This window comes from Hypanus sabinus, chromosome 3 (genome assembly GCF_030144855.1).
Source record: "Hypanus sabinus isolate sHypSab1 chromosome 3, sHypSab1.hap1, whole genome shotgun sequence".
NCBI classification, from domain to species: Eukaryota; Metazoa; Chordata; class Chondrichthyes; order Myliobatiformes; family Dasyatidae; genus Hypanus; species Hypanus sabinus.
This window is the reverse complement of record NC_082708.1, coordinates 4,971,688-4,989,596: the sequence shown is the minus strand read 5'-3', so window position 1 is coordinate 4,989,596 and position 17,909 is coordinate 4,971,688. Positions and strand designations below refer to the sequence as shown.

General features: G+C 41.5%; 1 protein-coding gene across 1 annotated transcript in view; it reads right to left on the bottom strand.

The window, feature by feature from the left end:
• The window catches only part of rnf169 (ring finger protein 169), a 52,359-nt gene that overhangs the window by 24,899 nt on the left and 9,551 nt on the right, over positions 1 to 17,909 (bottom strand). The window contains exon 2 of the mRNA XM_059963588.1: positions 5,933 to 6,009. Coding sequence (XP_059819571.1) covers positions 5,933 to 6,009 — 77 coding nt within the window. The remainder of the gene's footprint in view (positions 1 to 5,932; positions 6,010 to 17,909) is intronic.

Here is a 17,909-nt window from a genome sequence, read left to right as displayed (position 1 = left end):
TGACTAATGATTTACCTACATGGTTTCTGATGTCAGCAAACCATATTGTACACTACAGTTATTTGCCTGGATTCATTTGACAGCAGCTTCGAAACCTGTGCCTTAACCATCACACAGGACAAAAGTTTCTCGCACAGGGGAACACCACCACTTGAGGGTTCCCCTCCAAATTCAAACCCTGCTTTCAATATACTCAATAACTTGGCTTCCATAAGCGTCTATGGCAATGAATTCCACAGATTCACCACCATTTCTGGCTAAAGAAATTCCTCCTCATCGCTGTTCTAAATGGACGCCTCTCTAATTTGAGGCCGTGGCCTCTGGTCCCAGAATGTCAAGTTTGCCAATGACACGACAGTGGTGGGGCTCATCACCAACAAAGATGAGACTGCCCACAGAGAGGGGGTGCAATAACTTGCGGTCTGGAGCCAAGCAAATAACCTCTTCATCAATGTCAACAAGAAGATGGTTACTGACTTCAGGAGAACTTGCACCACTTACACACACCATCCTGATATGAAAATTGATCACTGTTCCTTTGTTATCACTAGATCTAAATCACCTTTACCACTGTTTAGAATTGTAGAACACTACAGCAGAGACACAAGCCCTTCGGCCCATTTAGTCCATGCTGAACTCTAAATCTGCTTGGTCCCATTGACCTGCATCTGGACCATAGCTCTCCATCCATTTACTTACCCAAATTTCTTTTAAATGTTAAAATCAAACCCATATTCACTACTTCTGCTGGCAGCTCCTTCCACACTCTCACCACCCTCTGGGTGAAGTTCCCCTGATGCCCCCCTTAAATAATTCACTTTTCACTGTAAACCCATTCTCTAGTTCTAATCTCACCCAATGTCAGTGCTTACATTTAAGCTCTTTTAGGGAATAAAGTCCTAACCTATTCAACCTTTCCCTGTACCTCAGGCCTTCGAGTCCCAGCAACATCCATGTAAATTTTCTCTGCACCCTTACAATCTTATTGATAACTTTTTTGTAGGTAAGGTGACCAGAACTGCACAAAATACACCAAATTAGACCTCACCAATACCTTGAGTCTCAGGATATTTGGAGGCACATGAGAAAATAGGCCATAGTCAGCATGGTTTTCCTTGAGGAAAAATCTTGGAATTCTTTGAAGAAATAGTTAGATAATTTATTGGTCCCAAAGAAAATTACAGTATCGCTGTAGTATAAATATCAGAAGTAGAAAGAACAAAAAATAAGTTACCATGAACAGTCTAACAGGAGGGGGGGGGGGGGGGGGGTCATCTCTTCCCTGCCTATAGGTTGAGTCATTATAGAGCCTAATGGCCTCAAATAGTGCTCTTTGGAGCAGCTCAGTTGTCTTAGTCTATTACTAAAGTGCTCCTCTGTTCAGCCAAGGTGGCACACAGAGGGTGAGAAACACTGTCCTGTATTGCCAGGATTTTCAGTAGGGTCCTTTGTTCTGCCACAGCCTCCAGTGTTCCAGTTTGACTCCTATAACAGAGCCAGCCTTTCTAATCAGTTTATTGAGCCTGTTCGTATCACCTGTGTTGATGCCATTGCCCCAGCACAACACCGCATAGAAGATTGTACTAGCGACAACAGACTGGTAGAACATGTGATGGAGAGACAAGCAGGATAGACAAAGGAGAAAGTGTTGATGTTGTATACTTGGATTTTCAGAAGGCCTTTGACAAAGTGCCACACATGAGGCTGCTTAACAAGCTACGAGCACATCATATTACAGGAAAGATTCTAGCATGGATAAAGCAGGCTGAATTTCTTCAGCCAGAGAGAGGCGAATCTGTGGAATTCTTTGCCACAGGCAGCTGTGGAGGACAAGTCTTTATACGACCATAAGACTTGTGGGCAGATTTAGTAGAGCTGTTGGGAGTTGTTTGAGGTCCTGAAAACAGAATACAGGGTGCTAAGAAGGAAATTGAGAAGCATGACCTTACGGGTAGTAATCTCAGGATTACTGCCTGTGCCATACGGCAGTGAGGATAGGAATAGAATGAAGTGGCAAATAAATGAGTGACTAAAGAATTGGGACCTCTTCTGCGGCAGGTGTGTCCTGTACAAGAAGGATAGGTTGCACTTGAATCTGAGGGGGACTAAAACCTATACAGGGAGGTTTGTTAAAGCTGTTGGGAGTGGTTTAAACTAATACGGCAGGGGGATGGAAACCAGTATGTAGAGCTGAGGATGAGCCAGCAGGTTTACAAGTAGATGATAGGTGCAATATAAATGTAAAGAAGGACAAGCCAATGATTGGGTACAAACGCAGACAGAGCAAAGAGTTAAATTGTAGCACAGAGGCAAAATTCAAAAGGGTGAAGAATGCAGGACCGAAGGTGTTGTATTTAAATGCACATAGCATTTGGAATAAGGTGGATGAACCCATGGCACAATTAGAGATTGGTCGGTATGACGTTGTGGGGCTGAGTTGTGGCTGAAAGAAGGTCATAGCTAGGAGCTTAACATCAAGGATATACTTAATATTGAAAGGACAGGCATAAGCAGTGTTGTGGCTCTTTTGGTTAGAGATGGAATTATATCTTTAGACAGAGGTGACACAGGGTCAGAGACTGTTGAACCTTTGTGGGTGGAATTAAGAAATTGCAAGGGTAAAACAAAATTATGGGAATCGTATATAGGCCTCCAAATAGTAGCTGAGATTGTAAAAGGAGCTTGTAAAGGCATGTAATAAGGGTAATGACACAATTGTAATGGAGGACTTCAATATGCAAGGGAATTGGGAAAATCAGGTTGGTGGTAGATCGCAAGACAGGGAATTTGTTCAATGCCTATGAGATGGCTTTTTAGAGCAGCTTGTGCTTGAGCATACTCGGGGAAAGGCATACTTGGGTGTTGTGTAATAACCCAGATCTTATTAGGGAGATTAAAGTAAAGGAACCCTTAGGAGGCAGTGATCATAATATGATTGAATTCATACTGCAGTTTGAGAGGGGGAAGCATAACACACATGTATCTATATCACAATGGAATAATGGGAATTACAGAGGCATGAGAGAGGAGCTTGCCCAGGTGGATTGGAGGAGGATACTGACGGGGATGATGGCAGATCAAAGTTTCTGCGAGTAGCTCACAAGGTGCAGGATAGATATATCCCACAGAGCGAGAAGTTCTCAAATGGCAGGAGAAGGCAACCGTGGTTGACAAAGGAAGTTAAAGACAGCATAAAAGCCAAAGAAATGGAATATAAGGTAGCAGAAGTGAGTGGGAAGTTGGATAATTGAGAAGCTTTTAAAAGCTAACAAAAGGCAACTAAAAAAGCTATAAGAAGGGAAAAGATGAAATATGAGGGCAGACTAGCCAATAATATAAAGCAGGATACCAAAAGCTTTTTCAGAGTAAAAGGGAGGTGAAAGTTTATATTGGACCACTGGAAAATGATGCTGGTGAGGTAGTACTGGAGGACAAAGAAATGGCAGATGAACTTAATGGGTACATTGCATCTGTCTTCATTGTGGAAGACACTCGCAGTGTGCCAGAGATCCATGAGTGTCAGGGAGCAGGAGTGAGTGCCATTACTATTACAAAGGAAAAAGTGCATGGCAAACTCAAAGGTCTTGAGGTGGATAAGTCACCTGGACCAGGTGGACTACATCCCAGAATCCTGAGAGTGGTTGCTGAACAGATAATGGATGCACTGATCATGATCTTTCAAGAATCCCTTCACTCTGGCATGGTCCTGGAAGACTGAAGATTGCAAATGTCACTCCACACTTTAAGAAGGGAAGAAGGCAACAGAAATTAAATTATAAGCCAGTTCGCCTAACCTCAGTGTTTGGGAAAGTTACTATTATTAAAGATGGGGTTTCAAGGTACTTGGAGACTAATGATAAAATAAGTCAAAGTCAGCATGGTTTCTGTGAAGGGAAATGTTGCCTGATAAATCTGTTAGAGTCCTCGGAGGAAGTAACAAGCAGGATGGACAAAGGAGAGGCAGTGGAGTTCATTTACTTGGATTTTCAGAAGCCATTTGATAAGGTGCCACATGTGAGACTGCTTAATAAGTTAATATCCTAGGGTGTTACAGGAAAGATACTGGCATAGATAGCAGAATGGCTGACAAGCAGGAGGCAGTGAGTGGGAATAAAAGGAGCCTTTGCTGGTTGGCTGTCGGTGACAAGTGGTGTTCCTCAGGGTTCAGTTTTGTGTCCAAGTTTGCAGTTCATACAAAGATAGGTGAAAGGGGTAAGTAGTGCTTAAGAAGCAATATGATTGCAGCAGGACTTAGACAAATTAAAAGAATGGACAAAAATGTGCCAGTGCTGGGAAATGTATGATAGTGCACGTTGGTAAAAGGAAAAACAGTGTGGACTATTATTTAAATGAGGAGAAGGTTCAAATGTCAGAGGTACAGAGAGACTTAAGAGTCCTCATGGAAGACTCCCAGAAGGTTAATTTACAGGTTGAGTCTGTGGTAAAGAAGGCAGATGCAATGTTGGCATTTATTTCAAGGGGAATAGAATATAAAAGGAAGGAGATAATGCTGAGTCTTTATAAGACACTAGTCAGGCCACACTTGGAGTACTGTCAACAGTTTTGGGTTCCGTATCTCAAGAAGAATATGTTGTCATTGGAGAGAGTCCGGAGGAGATTCACAAAGATGATTCTTTGGAAGGACAAACCAGAAAGCTGAGTACAGGGTTAATGGCCGGTTACTTAAGAGTGTGGATGAACAGCGGGACCTTGTGGTTCAAATCCATATATCCCTCAAGGTTGCTGCACAGGTTGATAGGATAGTTAAGAAGGCCAATGGGATGCTAGGCTTTATTAATAGGGGGATTGAGTTCAACAGTAGAGAGGTCATGTTGCAACTCTTCAAATCTCTGATGAGACCACACTTAAGGGTATTGTGTTCAGTTCTGGTCACCTCATTATAGGAAGGATGTGGATGCTATGGAGAGGGTGCAGAGGAGATTTACCAGGATGTTGCCTGGATTGGAAAACAAGTCTCATGAGGCAAGGTTAGCAGAGCTGGGACTTTTCTCTTTGGAGTGTAGAGGGATGAGAGGGGACTTGATTAGAGGTCTACAAGATTACGAGAGGCATAGTAGGGTGGATAGTCAGTCCCTGTTTCCCAGGGCACAAATAGCAAACACCAGAGGGCAGATGTACAAAGTTAAGGAAGGGAAGTTTAGGGGAGACATCAAGGGTAAGTTTTTTTGCACAGAGGGTTGTGATTGCCTGGAATGACTTGGCAGGGATGGTGGCGGGAGCTAAAACATTAGGAGTATTTAAAAACCTCTTGGACAGGCACATGGATGAAAGAAAAATAGTGGGTTACGGGGTAGTGTGGGTTTAGTACTTTTTATTAAGGAATATATGGGTCGGCACAACACTGAGTGCTGAAGGGCCTGTACTGTGCTGTAGTATTCTAGTGTTATTTTGAAAATGTAAAAGATGGAAATAAAAAAAGTTATCTTGCTTAAAATATTAAAGAAATGTGTCATCTTTAACTTTATGCCTTTTGGAAATCAGGTCATCTTTTATTCGCTTACAGAAATCTTTTACAGAAATTTTAACCGGGGTGCCCAAAATTTTGCATGCCACTGTATAAAGTAACATTACCACAAATAAAATATATTCCAAAAGATTGACAGCATAATGCTACTGGAACTTCATGCGTGATGAGACTTGGGTGTTGGGAAGGAGTTCAGTAGTCTTATGGGTCTGGGGGAAGAAGCTGTTTCTGCCATCAGGTCAGAAGTGGAGAAGATAAATCTGCATTTGGAGCCTGGAATGAATTCAATCTGCGATTTCATGGCTCTTCGATCAGATGTCAGGAACAGCATGTATCCTCCAGAATATCCTGCAACAATGCACCTGACCCAGGGTCAACCAGCCCTGTGACCAACGCGCCATCACCCGCCTGTCCTCTAAACAACGGCAGTAGCCAAAAGGGCAGTACCTGTCCAAGCTGGTTCTCAAACTCGTCGCGGACATCAGCTGCTTTACTCAACACCAGCGGAGTACGGAACACAGGCTCTGCAAAGCAGAAGGTGAAAAAGGCAAACTCACTTAGGATGAAGCCAAATCCCATCTCAAGCAGCTCAAGGAATGAGCCCACATAACCACAGAATAACACAGGACAAGAAACTTCAATGCCGGCTTTGTGAACAATTTGCCAGTTAGTCCAATCCACCATTCTTTCCACATCACCCTGTATATTGTACATTCAAGTACTCAATACTATAGCATAGTACAGGCCCTTTGGCCCACAATGTTTTGCCGACCTTTTAACCTACTCTAAAGTCAATCTAACCACATAGCCCTCCATTTTTACATAAGAACATAAAAAATAGGAGGAGTAGGCCATTCGACCTGTCGAGCCTGCCCCGCCATTCACTAAGATCATGGCCTATCTGACCATGGACTCATCTCCATCCACCCTGGCTTTTTCCTACAATCCTTAATTCTCCTACTATGTAAAAATCTATCCAAACCTGTGTTAAATATATGTACTGAGGCAGCCTCCACTGCTTCAATGAGCTGAGAATTCCACAGATTCACCACTCTTTGGGACAAGAAGTTCCTCCTCATCTCCAGCCTAAATTTACTCCCCCGAACCTTGAGGCTATGTCCTCTAGTTCTAGTTTCACCTACCAGTGGAAACAACTCTCCTGCCTCTACCTTATCTATCCCTTTCATAATTTTATGTTTCTATAAGATTACCTCTCATTCAATCTCTCTTTGCAGTTTAAACCCCTCATCTCTGGAGTCTGGTAAACTTCCCCTGCATCGCCTCAAGTAGGGAGACCAGAACTGCACGCAGTACTCCAGGTGCAACCTCACCAGTACCCAGTATAGTTGCTGCATAAAACTCCCTGCTCTTAAATTAAATCCCTATAGCAATGAAGACCATCGTTTCATTTGCTCCTTGATAGCCTGCTGCACCTGCAAAACAACCTTTTGTAATTCACACACAAACACTCCCAATCCATCTGTACAGCAGCATGCTACAATCTTTTACCATTTATATCCATAATCTGATCTATTTTCCCTTCCCAAATGCATGACTTCGCATTTACCAACATTGTACTCCATCTGTGAGACTCTTGCCCACTCACTTAACCTATCTATATCTCTCTGCAGACTCTCTGTATCCTCTGTACAATTTGCTTTTCCGCTCAATTTAGTATCATCAGCAAACTTAGATATACTACACTCGGTCCCCTCTTCCAGATCGTTTTTCTATCATCCATGTGCCTACTTAAGAGTTTCTTAAATGTTCCTAATGTTCTTAAATGTATCTGCCCCTACCATGACCCCTGGCAGGGCATTCCATGCACCCATCACTCTCTGTGTAAAGATCTTACTTCTGATATCCCCTCTATACTTATCCTCTAATAACCTTAAAATTACGACCCTCCTATTAGCCATTTCCACTCTGGCAATTCTGGACTAAATGATCCAATGAAGGATGCTCAACAGCTGTGACAGGGCTTGACTGTTACAAAGTTGACTTCTTACAAAGTGAAATCAAGTGACATAGAAGACAGCAGGACTTCACTCTCAGATGAGCTCAATGCTTTCTATGCTTGCTTTGACCAACAAAATGTGGAGGAACTATCACGAATTCCCACAGCCCCCAATGACCCTGTGATATCAGTCTCTGAGGCTGACGTGAGAGCATCCTTCAGGAGGGTGAAGCCATGGAATGGATCTGGAACAGCTGGGATACATGACTAAGTACTAAAGACCTGTGCTGTTCAATAGGCTGCATTGTTAACTGAGATCTTTAACCTCTCACTTTGGCAGACTGAAATACCCACCTGTTTCAATATAAAATATTGAATATATTATTCAATACAGCATATTGAATAATATATTGCCTAAGAATATAGTGGTAACTTGCCTCAATGACAACACCAGACAACAAAGATTTTGAGCTGCTGATCATGAATTATCACCATGAAATTTCCCTATCATGCACCATGTTTTTGAAATTGCCTGTATTTGTTATTTCAATTCATAATTCAAGTCAATTAAAATGTTGCCACAATGTAAGCTGAAAAGTTTTCTGATTTGTCCAGGCAAGCCTGGGCATGTTTAATCAGGGTGGATGCTGCATGACAGGGCAGGTTTTCGAAAGGCTTTAAAGGCATCATGCACACACCGTTCTACGCATTGTGTTTACACGTGTATCTGTTCGCGATCACACTGATATGCATGTTCTACCTGCATAGCATATTGTGTGTACTCATTATAATAAAGTAATTGCATTTTCAGGAGTATTTGTGATAGCAAAATTTTGGGCTCCTTATTTAAGAAAGGATGTGCTGACATTGGAGAGGGTTCAGAGAAGATTCACTACAATGATTCCAGGAATGAGAGGGTTGACATATGAGGAACGTCTGACCACTCTTGGACTGTACTCCTTGGAGTTTAGAAGAATGAGGGGGGACCTCATAGAAACATTACGAATGTTGAAAGGCATGGACAGAGTGGATGTGGCAAAGTTGTTTCCCATGGTGGGGGAGTCTAGTACGAGAGGACATGACTTGAGGATTGCAGGGCGCCCATTCAGAACAGAGATGCGAAAAAATTTTTTTAGCCAGAGGGTGGTGAATCTATGGAATTTGTTGCCACAGGTGGCAGTGCAGGCCAAGTCATTGGGTGTATTTAAGGCAGAGATTGATAGGTATCTGAGTAGTCAGGGCATCAAAGGTTATGGTGAGAAGGTGGGGGAATGGGACTAAAGGGCAGATTGGATCAGCTCATGATGAAATGGTGGAGCAGACTCGACATATGCTCCTTTGTCTTTTGGTCTTATGGTCAAAATGTCTCAACAATGTTGCAACAGCTGCAAGACTTTGTTATATTTGTGGTGAGTATGCACTTAAATCTCAAAGATAGAACATGACTCATGCATGGAATGGGCTGTCGGCGACAGCAGTGCAAGCAGATATGATAGGGTCTTTTAAGAGACTCCTAGATAGGTACAAAAATAGAGGGCTATGGGTAACCCTAGGTAATTTCTAATGTAAGGACGTGTTCGGTACAGCTTTGTGGGCCGAAGGGCCAGTATTGTGCTGTAGGCTTTCCATGTTTCTATGACTCCTCTTATAAAGAAAGGCTATGAGCTCTATTTGGGTGTAAAATTGGTGACCAAGACAAAGTCTGGGCTCCTCACAGTTGTTGCACAACACAAGCTGTCGACCTCAGAGCTTGGCTCAGCGGTACTCGGAAGTCAATTACAAACAAGAGAAAATCCGCAAATGCCAGAAATCCAAGCAACACAGACAAAACGTTTTGTGTGTGTTAGTCGGAAGTAAAAGCCATTTGCTGTCCCGATGATATGGTGAGAGTAGGATTATGTGACAGACTGCTAATGTGTCTTGTTTGTCTGCTAAAAACAAGAAATACATTGAATAGTCAAAGTTTCAGGCTGAGACCCTTCTTCAGGACTGATTAATATTTTCCATAGATGTTGCCTGATTTGCTGAGTTCCTCCAGCGTTGCATGTGTGTTGCTTGGATTTCCATCATCTGCAGATTTTCTTGTGTTCATGAAGTCACTGAATACCTAATCTCCCTTCAGCCATGTTGATAGTCTTCCAGTACCGAAACCACCAGTGACATGGAGTCTAGAGGAGGCAGATAAAGATGCCACCATGCCCGAGTCAGGAACAGAAAATAATACTGATACACATACAGATTTTGAACCGCTTGTATCAAGTGAGCCTTATCTGATAACTCAATCTGAGTTAAATGACTGGTTCAGAGACTTGGGTTTGTCATAGGCAAAGGCAGAATTACTGGGTTCAAGACTGCAAGGATGCAATCTGCTGTCACCAGGCACAATAATTTCCACGAAGGATTTTAATATTTTGAGGCAGATGTTTCCCAGAATAATTGATGCGAAGATTAAGGAAGGCATTTTTGTTAGTCCACACATCAAACAGGCCATCAATGACAGGCAATTCGAAGAACTTCTAGTGAAACTGAGAAAATCACATAGAAGGCATTCAAAGATGTTGAAAAATTTCCTGGCAACTACAGAGCACCAAACTATATGCAGCTGGTTGACAATATGTTTCAAGCATACAAAACCATGAAGTGCAGCATGTCACTAAAGATTCATTTTCTGCATTCTCATTTAGACTTTTTCCCTGCAAATCTTGGTGCTGTCAGTGACGAGCAATGTGAAAGATTTCACTCCATTGCTGTCATGGAGAAATGGTATCAGGGCAACTGGAATCCATCAATGCTGGCTGATTATTGTAGGACACTTAAGCAAAAAGCCTCAGACACTGAATACAAACAAAAATCACCAACAAAATATTTTTAGCTTTTTTGAACTATTGCAAAGCATCAGCAACATTTTACAATTAAATTCATTATATTCAATGAAAGTTGATTTCTTGTTTCTCCAAGTTCCTACCTGATATAAGAAGTCTGAAATTATATTTGTGTTCAGCTTCAAGTGGTCTATCATGACAACAAAAACTTCTTACAAAGCAACATTTTCAAAATAATTTGCTCTCCAGTGCTTTTATCCAGGACCACAGTGATTAAGTGTTTTGAAAGGGTGATGATGAAACAAATCAATTCCTGTCTGAGAAGTCACTTGGATCTGCTCCAATTTGCCTACAGGCACAACAGGCCCACAGCAGGTGCCACTTCATTGGCTCTTCACTCAACCCTGGAACACCTGAACAGCAAAGATGCAAACACTATGATGCTCTTTATTGACTACAGCTCAGCATTCAATACTATCATCCCTTCAAGATTAATCAATAATCTTCAACACCTCAGCCTCAATACTTCCTTGTGCAAATGGATTCATTTCCTCTCTTGCAGACCCCAGTCAGTTCAGATCTCCACATTCTCTATCAGCATTGATCCACCACAAGGCTGTGTGCTTAGCCCTCTGATCTACTTGCTTTACACTTATGACTGTGTAGCTAACCACAGCACCAATGTCCTACTTAAGTTTGCTGATGACACCACTGTTGTAGGCTGAATCTAAGGTGGTGATGAATTGGCATGTAAGAAGAGATTGAAAATCTGGCTGAGGGGGAATCAGAAATGGAGAGGGTCAGCAACTTCAAATTCTTAGGTATCGTTATTTCAGAGGATCTGTCCTGGGCCTGCACAGAAGTGCAATTATGAAGAAAGTATGGCAATGCCTCTACTTCCATACAGGTTTGCAAAAATTTGTTATGACATCTCAAAATTTGACAAACGTCCATAGAGGTGTAGTGGAGAGAATACTGACTGGCTGCATCACAGCCTGGTATGGAAATACTAATGCCCCTGAATGGAAAATACTACAGAAAGTAGTGAATACGACCCAGTTTATCATGGGTAAAGCCCTCCTCACAACTGAATGAATTGTTTCACAAGAAAGCAGCATCCATCATCAAAGACCCCCAGCACCCAGAGGTCATGCTCTCTTTTGACTACTGCCGCCAGGAAGAAGGCACAGGGGTCTCAGGTTCCATACCACCAGGTTCAGGAACAGTTATTGCCCCTCAAACATCAGGCTCTTGAACCAGAAAGGATAACTTCACTCAAATTCGCTTGCCCATTACTGAACTGTTCCCATAAACTATCGACTCACTTTCAAGGACTCTTCATCTCATGTTCTTGATATTTATCGTTTATTTATTTATTATTCTTATTTCTTTGTTCTTTCATTCTTTTTGTATTTGCAGTCAGCTGTCTTTTGCACACTGCTTAACCGCCCTGCTGGTATGGTCTTTCATTGATTATAATCGGATTTATTGAGTATGCCTGTAAGAGAACAAATCTCAGGGTTGTATATGGTGACATACATAGTTGAAAGAAAAAGTTTGTGAACTCTTTGCAATTACCTGGTTTTCTGCATTAATTACTCAAAATGTGGTCTGATCTTCAACTAAGTCACAATAATAAACAAACACGATCTGCCTAAACCAAGGCTTCTCAACTGGGGTTCCACAAGAGATTGTGATTAAAAACAATAAACATTATTTTTTGAACTTTGCGCAACACGTGATGCTAGTGCTCGCAGTGGTATGCAATGACTGAGCAGCCCTCAGCCCAGAATGGCAGTGAGCAGTAGAACCATATTTATTTGGTTGAGTCAATTTTCAGTTTTTGATGTGAGGTAGAGGAAGGTGTTGATTTCACAGAGGGGACGATGATAGGCTGATAATTGGTGAGTGGACTTGGTGAGTGCTGTATTGAGTGGAAGACAATAGGTTAATGGGGAGCATGAAGAGCATTTTCCAAACATTGAATGGACTCACCCAATTTGGGCTGTGACGTCAGCATCTCCCGCCCAAATTACCTCCCCCAACTTCCCCTGACATGCCGCCGATTGGCTTATGGGAGTGAACAATCTAACAGTATAATAAAAAATTGGAGGGAAATTTTCATTCTAAAGATGGTCATGTGTGGCGGTTTTTGAAGAAGAGGTGAGATGGAAGAGGAGGATTCTAAGCCTAGGCCTACAGACAATTCTGAAAAGGTTATTGATGAAGAATTTCTACCTTCTGGTTCATTCAACTGCACCAGTGCAACAGTGGACACAAAAAAAGTCTGTCCTTACAATGAAAGGTGTTATCAATGGGTTTTATATGGTCTAGTGATCCAACTTGTCCTATTCCATTGCGCCTAGTCTGTGGCGAACAACTTACAAATGTAGCGATGGCTCCAGCAAAATTGAGCAAAAAAAAGACACTTAACTGCAAATCACAGTCATGACATGTAAAGGTGCTGATTATTTTAAATGACTATTGGAATCTCAAAACAAACAGATGAAAGCTTTTGAAAATAAAGTCACAGTCTGTAAGATTCCCAAGAAGCATGTTATTTTGTTACTTAGTAGCTTAAGGCCAGTTCCCTCAAGAATGTTAAAAAGAAAACTGTGTGAAAACTTGGATAAAGAGCACACCAATCTCCTGCTAGATTAAAAAATCCAGTGGCCTAGCAGAGGAAGAGTTTTGAGCTGAAAGGTGAATTCCAGGAGTACTTTCAAGAAAATAGTAGGCCAGATTTTGCTGAGAGTTTTGAAGATGAAGCAAGGCTGCAGAAATTAGCCTACTTAACAGGTATTTTTCATCATATGAACCAGTTGAACAAGTCCCTGCAAAGCCCTAGAGAAAATGTTTTGACTTCAGGTGACAAGATTCTTGGATTTAAAAGGAAACCGAATCTTTGGAAAAACCATGTTGCAAAAGAAAATTGACGTATTTACACTACTGCCTGGGCTTGAGAGTGAGGAAGGATCTCAGAAAGTCTCGAGTATTATGGAAAACCTCTTGGAAAGACTGCAGAACAAAATTGAACAGCATTTTTCCCCCTTTCAACACAAATGTATGACCGGGTGAGGGACCTTTTCTCTGAATCTTCTACTCAGCCTCAGAACTTGACTTTGAGAGAAGAGGAAGAACTTTGTGAGCTGCATTCTGATCGTGCACTCAAGATGAGATTTATTGACCTGCCCCTGGATAAATTCTGGATATCTGTGAAAGAAGAGTATCCTCACATTCATAGGAAAGAAATTAACATTTTACTGCAGTTTTCAAATTCTTACATGTATGAGCAAGCTTTTTCTTGTTTAACAAGCATCAAGAGCATGGATAGATTGTCTCACTTCAGTTGAAGGTGAAATCTGTGTGTGCTTATCTCAAGGTTGACTCAGAATTGAAAAATTTATTATGCTTTCCTTATGAGTTTTTTAAATTTATGAAAGGGAAAGAAAGGGATTAATTTAAAGAAAGGTAAGCTACACTTAACTATCTTTTTTTCAAGAAAGGTTGGCTAAAAATTCATTCTCTAGTCAAAAGAACATTGACAATTATTTTTGTATTATTATATCTACAACTTACTGATCATGCTAACATACCGTGGCTGTAGATAAAATCATTTTTATGCAGGGTTTCCTTGAGACTTGAAAATCATTTCAAGGGTTCCTCCAGGGCAAAGAGGTTGAGGAAGGCTGGCTTAAACTGATATCACACAAAAAATTGTACATTTCATGTCTTTATTGAATACATTGTACATTGTTTAATCATTCACAGTCCAGGCTGGAAAAAGTACGTGAACCCTTGCATTTAATAATTGTAGAATCTCCTTTCGCAGCAATAACCTGTACCAAACATTTCCTGTAGCTGCTGATCAGACTTGCAGAATGGCAAGGAGGAATTTTAGACCATTCCTCCATACTAAACTATTTTAGTTCATCATTACTTCTGGGAAACCTTGCATGAACAGCCCTCTTCAGGTCATGCCATAACATCTCAATTGGGTTAGCTCTGGACTCTGACCTGACCATTCCAAAACACAAATTTTCTTCTTTTTAAAACATTCTGTTGTTGATTTACCCTTGTGTTTTGGATCATTGTCTTGTTGCATCATCCAACTTCTATTAAACTTCAGGTGATAGACCACTACCCTGACATTCTCCTATAAAATGTCTTGATATGATTTTGAATTCATTGTTCCCTCAATGAATGCAACTGTCCAGACTCTGAGGCAGCAAAACAGCCCAAACCATGATGCTCCTTCCACCAAGCTTCACAGTTGGGATGAGGTTTTGGTGATGGTGTGCAGTACCCTTGTTCCTCCAAACATAATGGTGTGCATTTCTGCCAAAAAGTGCAAATTTTGTCTCATCTGTCCACAGAACATTGTCCAGAAACTTTGTGGAACATCCAGGTGGATGGTAAAAGTTCTTTCAAGTATGTAAAAAATAAAAGATAGATGTAAGTGGATATAGGACTGCTAGAAAGTGAAGCTTGAGAAATAATAACAGGGCCAAGGAGATGGCAGATGAACTAAACAAGAATTTTGCATCAGTCTTTACTGTGGAAGATACTAACAGTGTGATAGATGGTGAAGGGTGTGACAGAAGAGAAGTGGGTGCAGTTACTATTACAAGGGAGAAGGTGGTAAAAAAAAGCTGAAAGACCCATGGGTACATAAGTCACCTGGACCAGATGAACTGCACTCTAGGGTTCTGAAGGAGGTAGTGGCAGAGATTGCAGATGTTCACTCATTAAGAAAGGAGGAAGGCAACAGAAAGGAAATGATAAGCCAATTAGCCTGACCTCAGTGGTTGGGAAGATGTTGGAGTCAATTGTTAAGGATGAGGTTATCCTATCCTTAACAAGATAGGACAAAGTCAGCATGGTTTCCTTAAGGAAAATCATGCCTAACAAACCTGTTGGAATTGTTTGAGATTACACATAAGACAGATAAAGAGGATGCAGTGGATGTTGTATATTTGGACTTTCAGAAGGCCTTTGACAAGGTGTCACACATGAGGCTGCTTACCAAGTTAAGAGCCCATGGCATTGCAGGGAAGTTACTGGCATGGTTAGCGCATTGGCTGATTGATAGGAGGCAGCAAGTGGGAATATAAGGGTTTTTTTCTGGTTGGCTGCCAGAGTATAGTGGTGTTCCACAAGGGTCGGTGTTGGGACCACTTCCTTTTATGCTGTATATAAATGGTTTAGATGATGAACTAGATGGCTTTGTTGCCAAGTTTGCAAATATATGAAGATTGGTGGAGGTGCAAGTAGTGTTGAGGAAACAGTTAGGCTGCAGAAGGATTTAGACAGATTAGAAGAATGGGCAAGAAAATGGCAAATTAAATACAATGTTAGAAAATGCACGGTCATGCACTTTGGTAGTAGAAATAAAAGTGAAGACTATTTTCTAAATGGAGAGAAAATCCAAAAATCTGAGATGCAAAGGGACTTGGGAGTTCCTGTGCAGAACACCCTAAAGGTGAACTTGCAGGTTGAGTCGGTGGTGAGGAAAGCAAATGCAATGTTAGCATTCATTTCAAGAGGACTAGAATACAAAAGCAGTGATGTGATGCTGAGGCTTTATAAAGCACTGGTGAGGCCTCACCTTGAGTACGGTATTGTGAACAGTTCTGGGCTCCTCATCTAAGAAAAGATGTACAGGCACTGGGAGGGTTCAGAGGAGGTTCTCTAGGATGGTTCCAGGAGTAAAAGGGTTATCATAGGAGGAACGTTTGATAACTCTGGGTCTGTACTCGTTGGAATTTAGAAGGGGGGGGGGGGGGGAAATCTCAGTGAAACCTTTAGAATGCTGAAAGACCTAGACAGATTAGATGTGGAAAGAATATTTCCCATGGTGAAGGAGACTAGGACAAGAGGGCACAGATTCAGGATAGAGGGGTGTCCATTTAAAACAGAAATACAGAGGAATTTCTTTAGCCGGGGGTGGTGAATTTGCGTAATTTATTACCACAGGCAGTCGTGGAGGGCAGGTAGTTGGATGTATTTAAGGCAAACCTTAATCAGTTCTTGATTGGACACAGCATCAAAGGTTATGGGGAGAAGGCTGGGGAGTGGGGCTGAGGAGGGGAAAATAAGATCAGCCATGATTGAATGGTGGAGCAGACTCGATGGGCCAAATGCTCATTAGTCTTATGGTCTTTTGCAAACTTGAGATGTGCAGCATCATGTTTTTTTTGAAGACCAGTGGGTTCCTCTGTGGTGTCCTTCCACAAACACTATTCTCGTTCAGTGTTTTTCTTATAGTGGACACATGAACAAGACTAGAGTTCTGGAGATTTCTGCAGGTCTTTTGCTGTTATCTTTGGTTCTTTTACACCTCTTCAGCATTCACTGCTTGGAACACTCGACTGTATATCGATTTTGTAGAAGGCATTGTCCCAGAAGTTCTCATACTATTTTTGAACCTAGACTGATTGTTTAAATAGTGTACTCAGTATTGATGAGAAGTATAATTGTGTGTTATTAGTTTAAGCAGATGGTGTTTATCTATTATTGTGACTTAAATGAAGATCAGACCTCATTTTATGAGTATTTAATGTAGAAAACCAGGTAATTGCAAAGGGTTCACAAACATTTTCTTGCAACTATATGTACTCCGATTAAAAAAAATTTTGAACTTTGAAAAGGTCTCTGGCTATGCTTTTTATTATCTTGTACATCTCTATCAAAGTCACCTGTCATCCTCCTTCACTCCAAACAGAAAAGCCCTAGCTTGTTTAACCTTTCCTCATAAGACACGCTCTCTAATCCAGGCAGCGTCCTGGTAAATCTCCTCTGCATAACTTCCACATCCTTTTTACAGTGAGAGGACCTGAACTGTACACAATATTCCAGGTGTGGTCTAGCCAGGGTTAGAACAATTAATCAGGTCTTAACTGGAGGAACTCAGGGCCTTGAGAGAAGGTTACAGAGCTGTAGAAGGATGCAAGCATGGAGGAATTAAAGGGAATCAAAACAGCGGAGACAGAAATCATCAGTCCATCCAATCATCACGTCCCTCCCACACCCAAGGCTAGACATTAACTTCAAAACAACTCCTCTCTTCTTCCTTGAGGACATCCAGGGCAAGGAAACACAACAAAAATCTTCCCCACACTTTGGAACTTTGGAACTCTTTGAAACTGTCAAGGCTAGGGTGAAGGGGCCGTTTATTTGGGAGAAATTGGATCAAATAAAAAGTTCCAAACAAAATCAAAGCAGGGTTTTGGGGAATTACAGAACAAAAGTGGTTTCAACATCTGTTATTAAACTGAAAGCTAGAAGAGATTTAAAGAGCTGAGTGAGCTGTTCCTGATCAGTACTATGGAACAACAAATTGACAACACCAGTGAAAGGCTTCAACCCGTCAGTACTACATTAAGACCATAAGACATAGGAGCAGAATTAGACCATTCAGCCCACTGAGTCTGCTCTTCATTCTACCACGACTCAAGGAAATCTGCAGATGCTGGAAATTCAAGCAACACGCACAAAATGCTGGTATGGAGAAAAAAGATAGGAAAGGGGGGGGGAGGAGGAGGAGGAGGAAGAAGGATAAATAAATAAATAAATAAATAAATAAGGGATGGGGTAAGAGGGGAGAAGGGGCATTAATGGAAGTTAGAGAAGTCAATGTTCATGC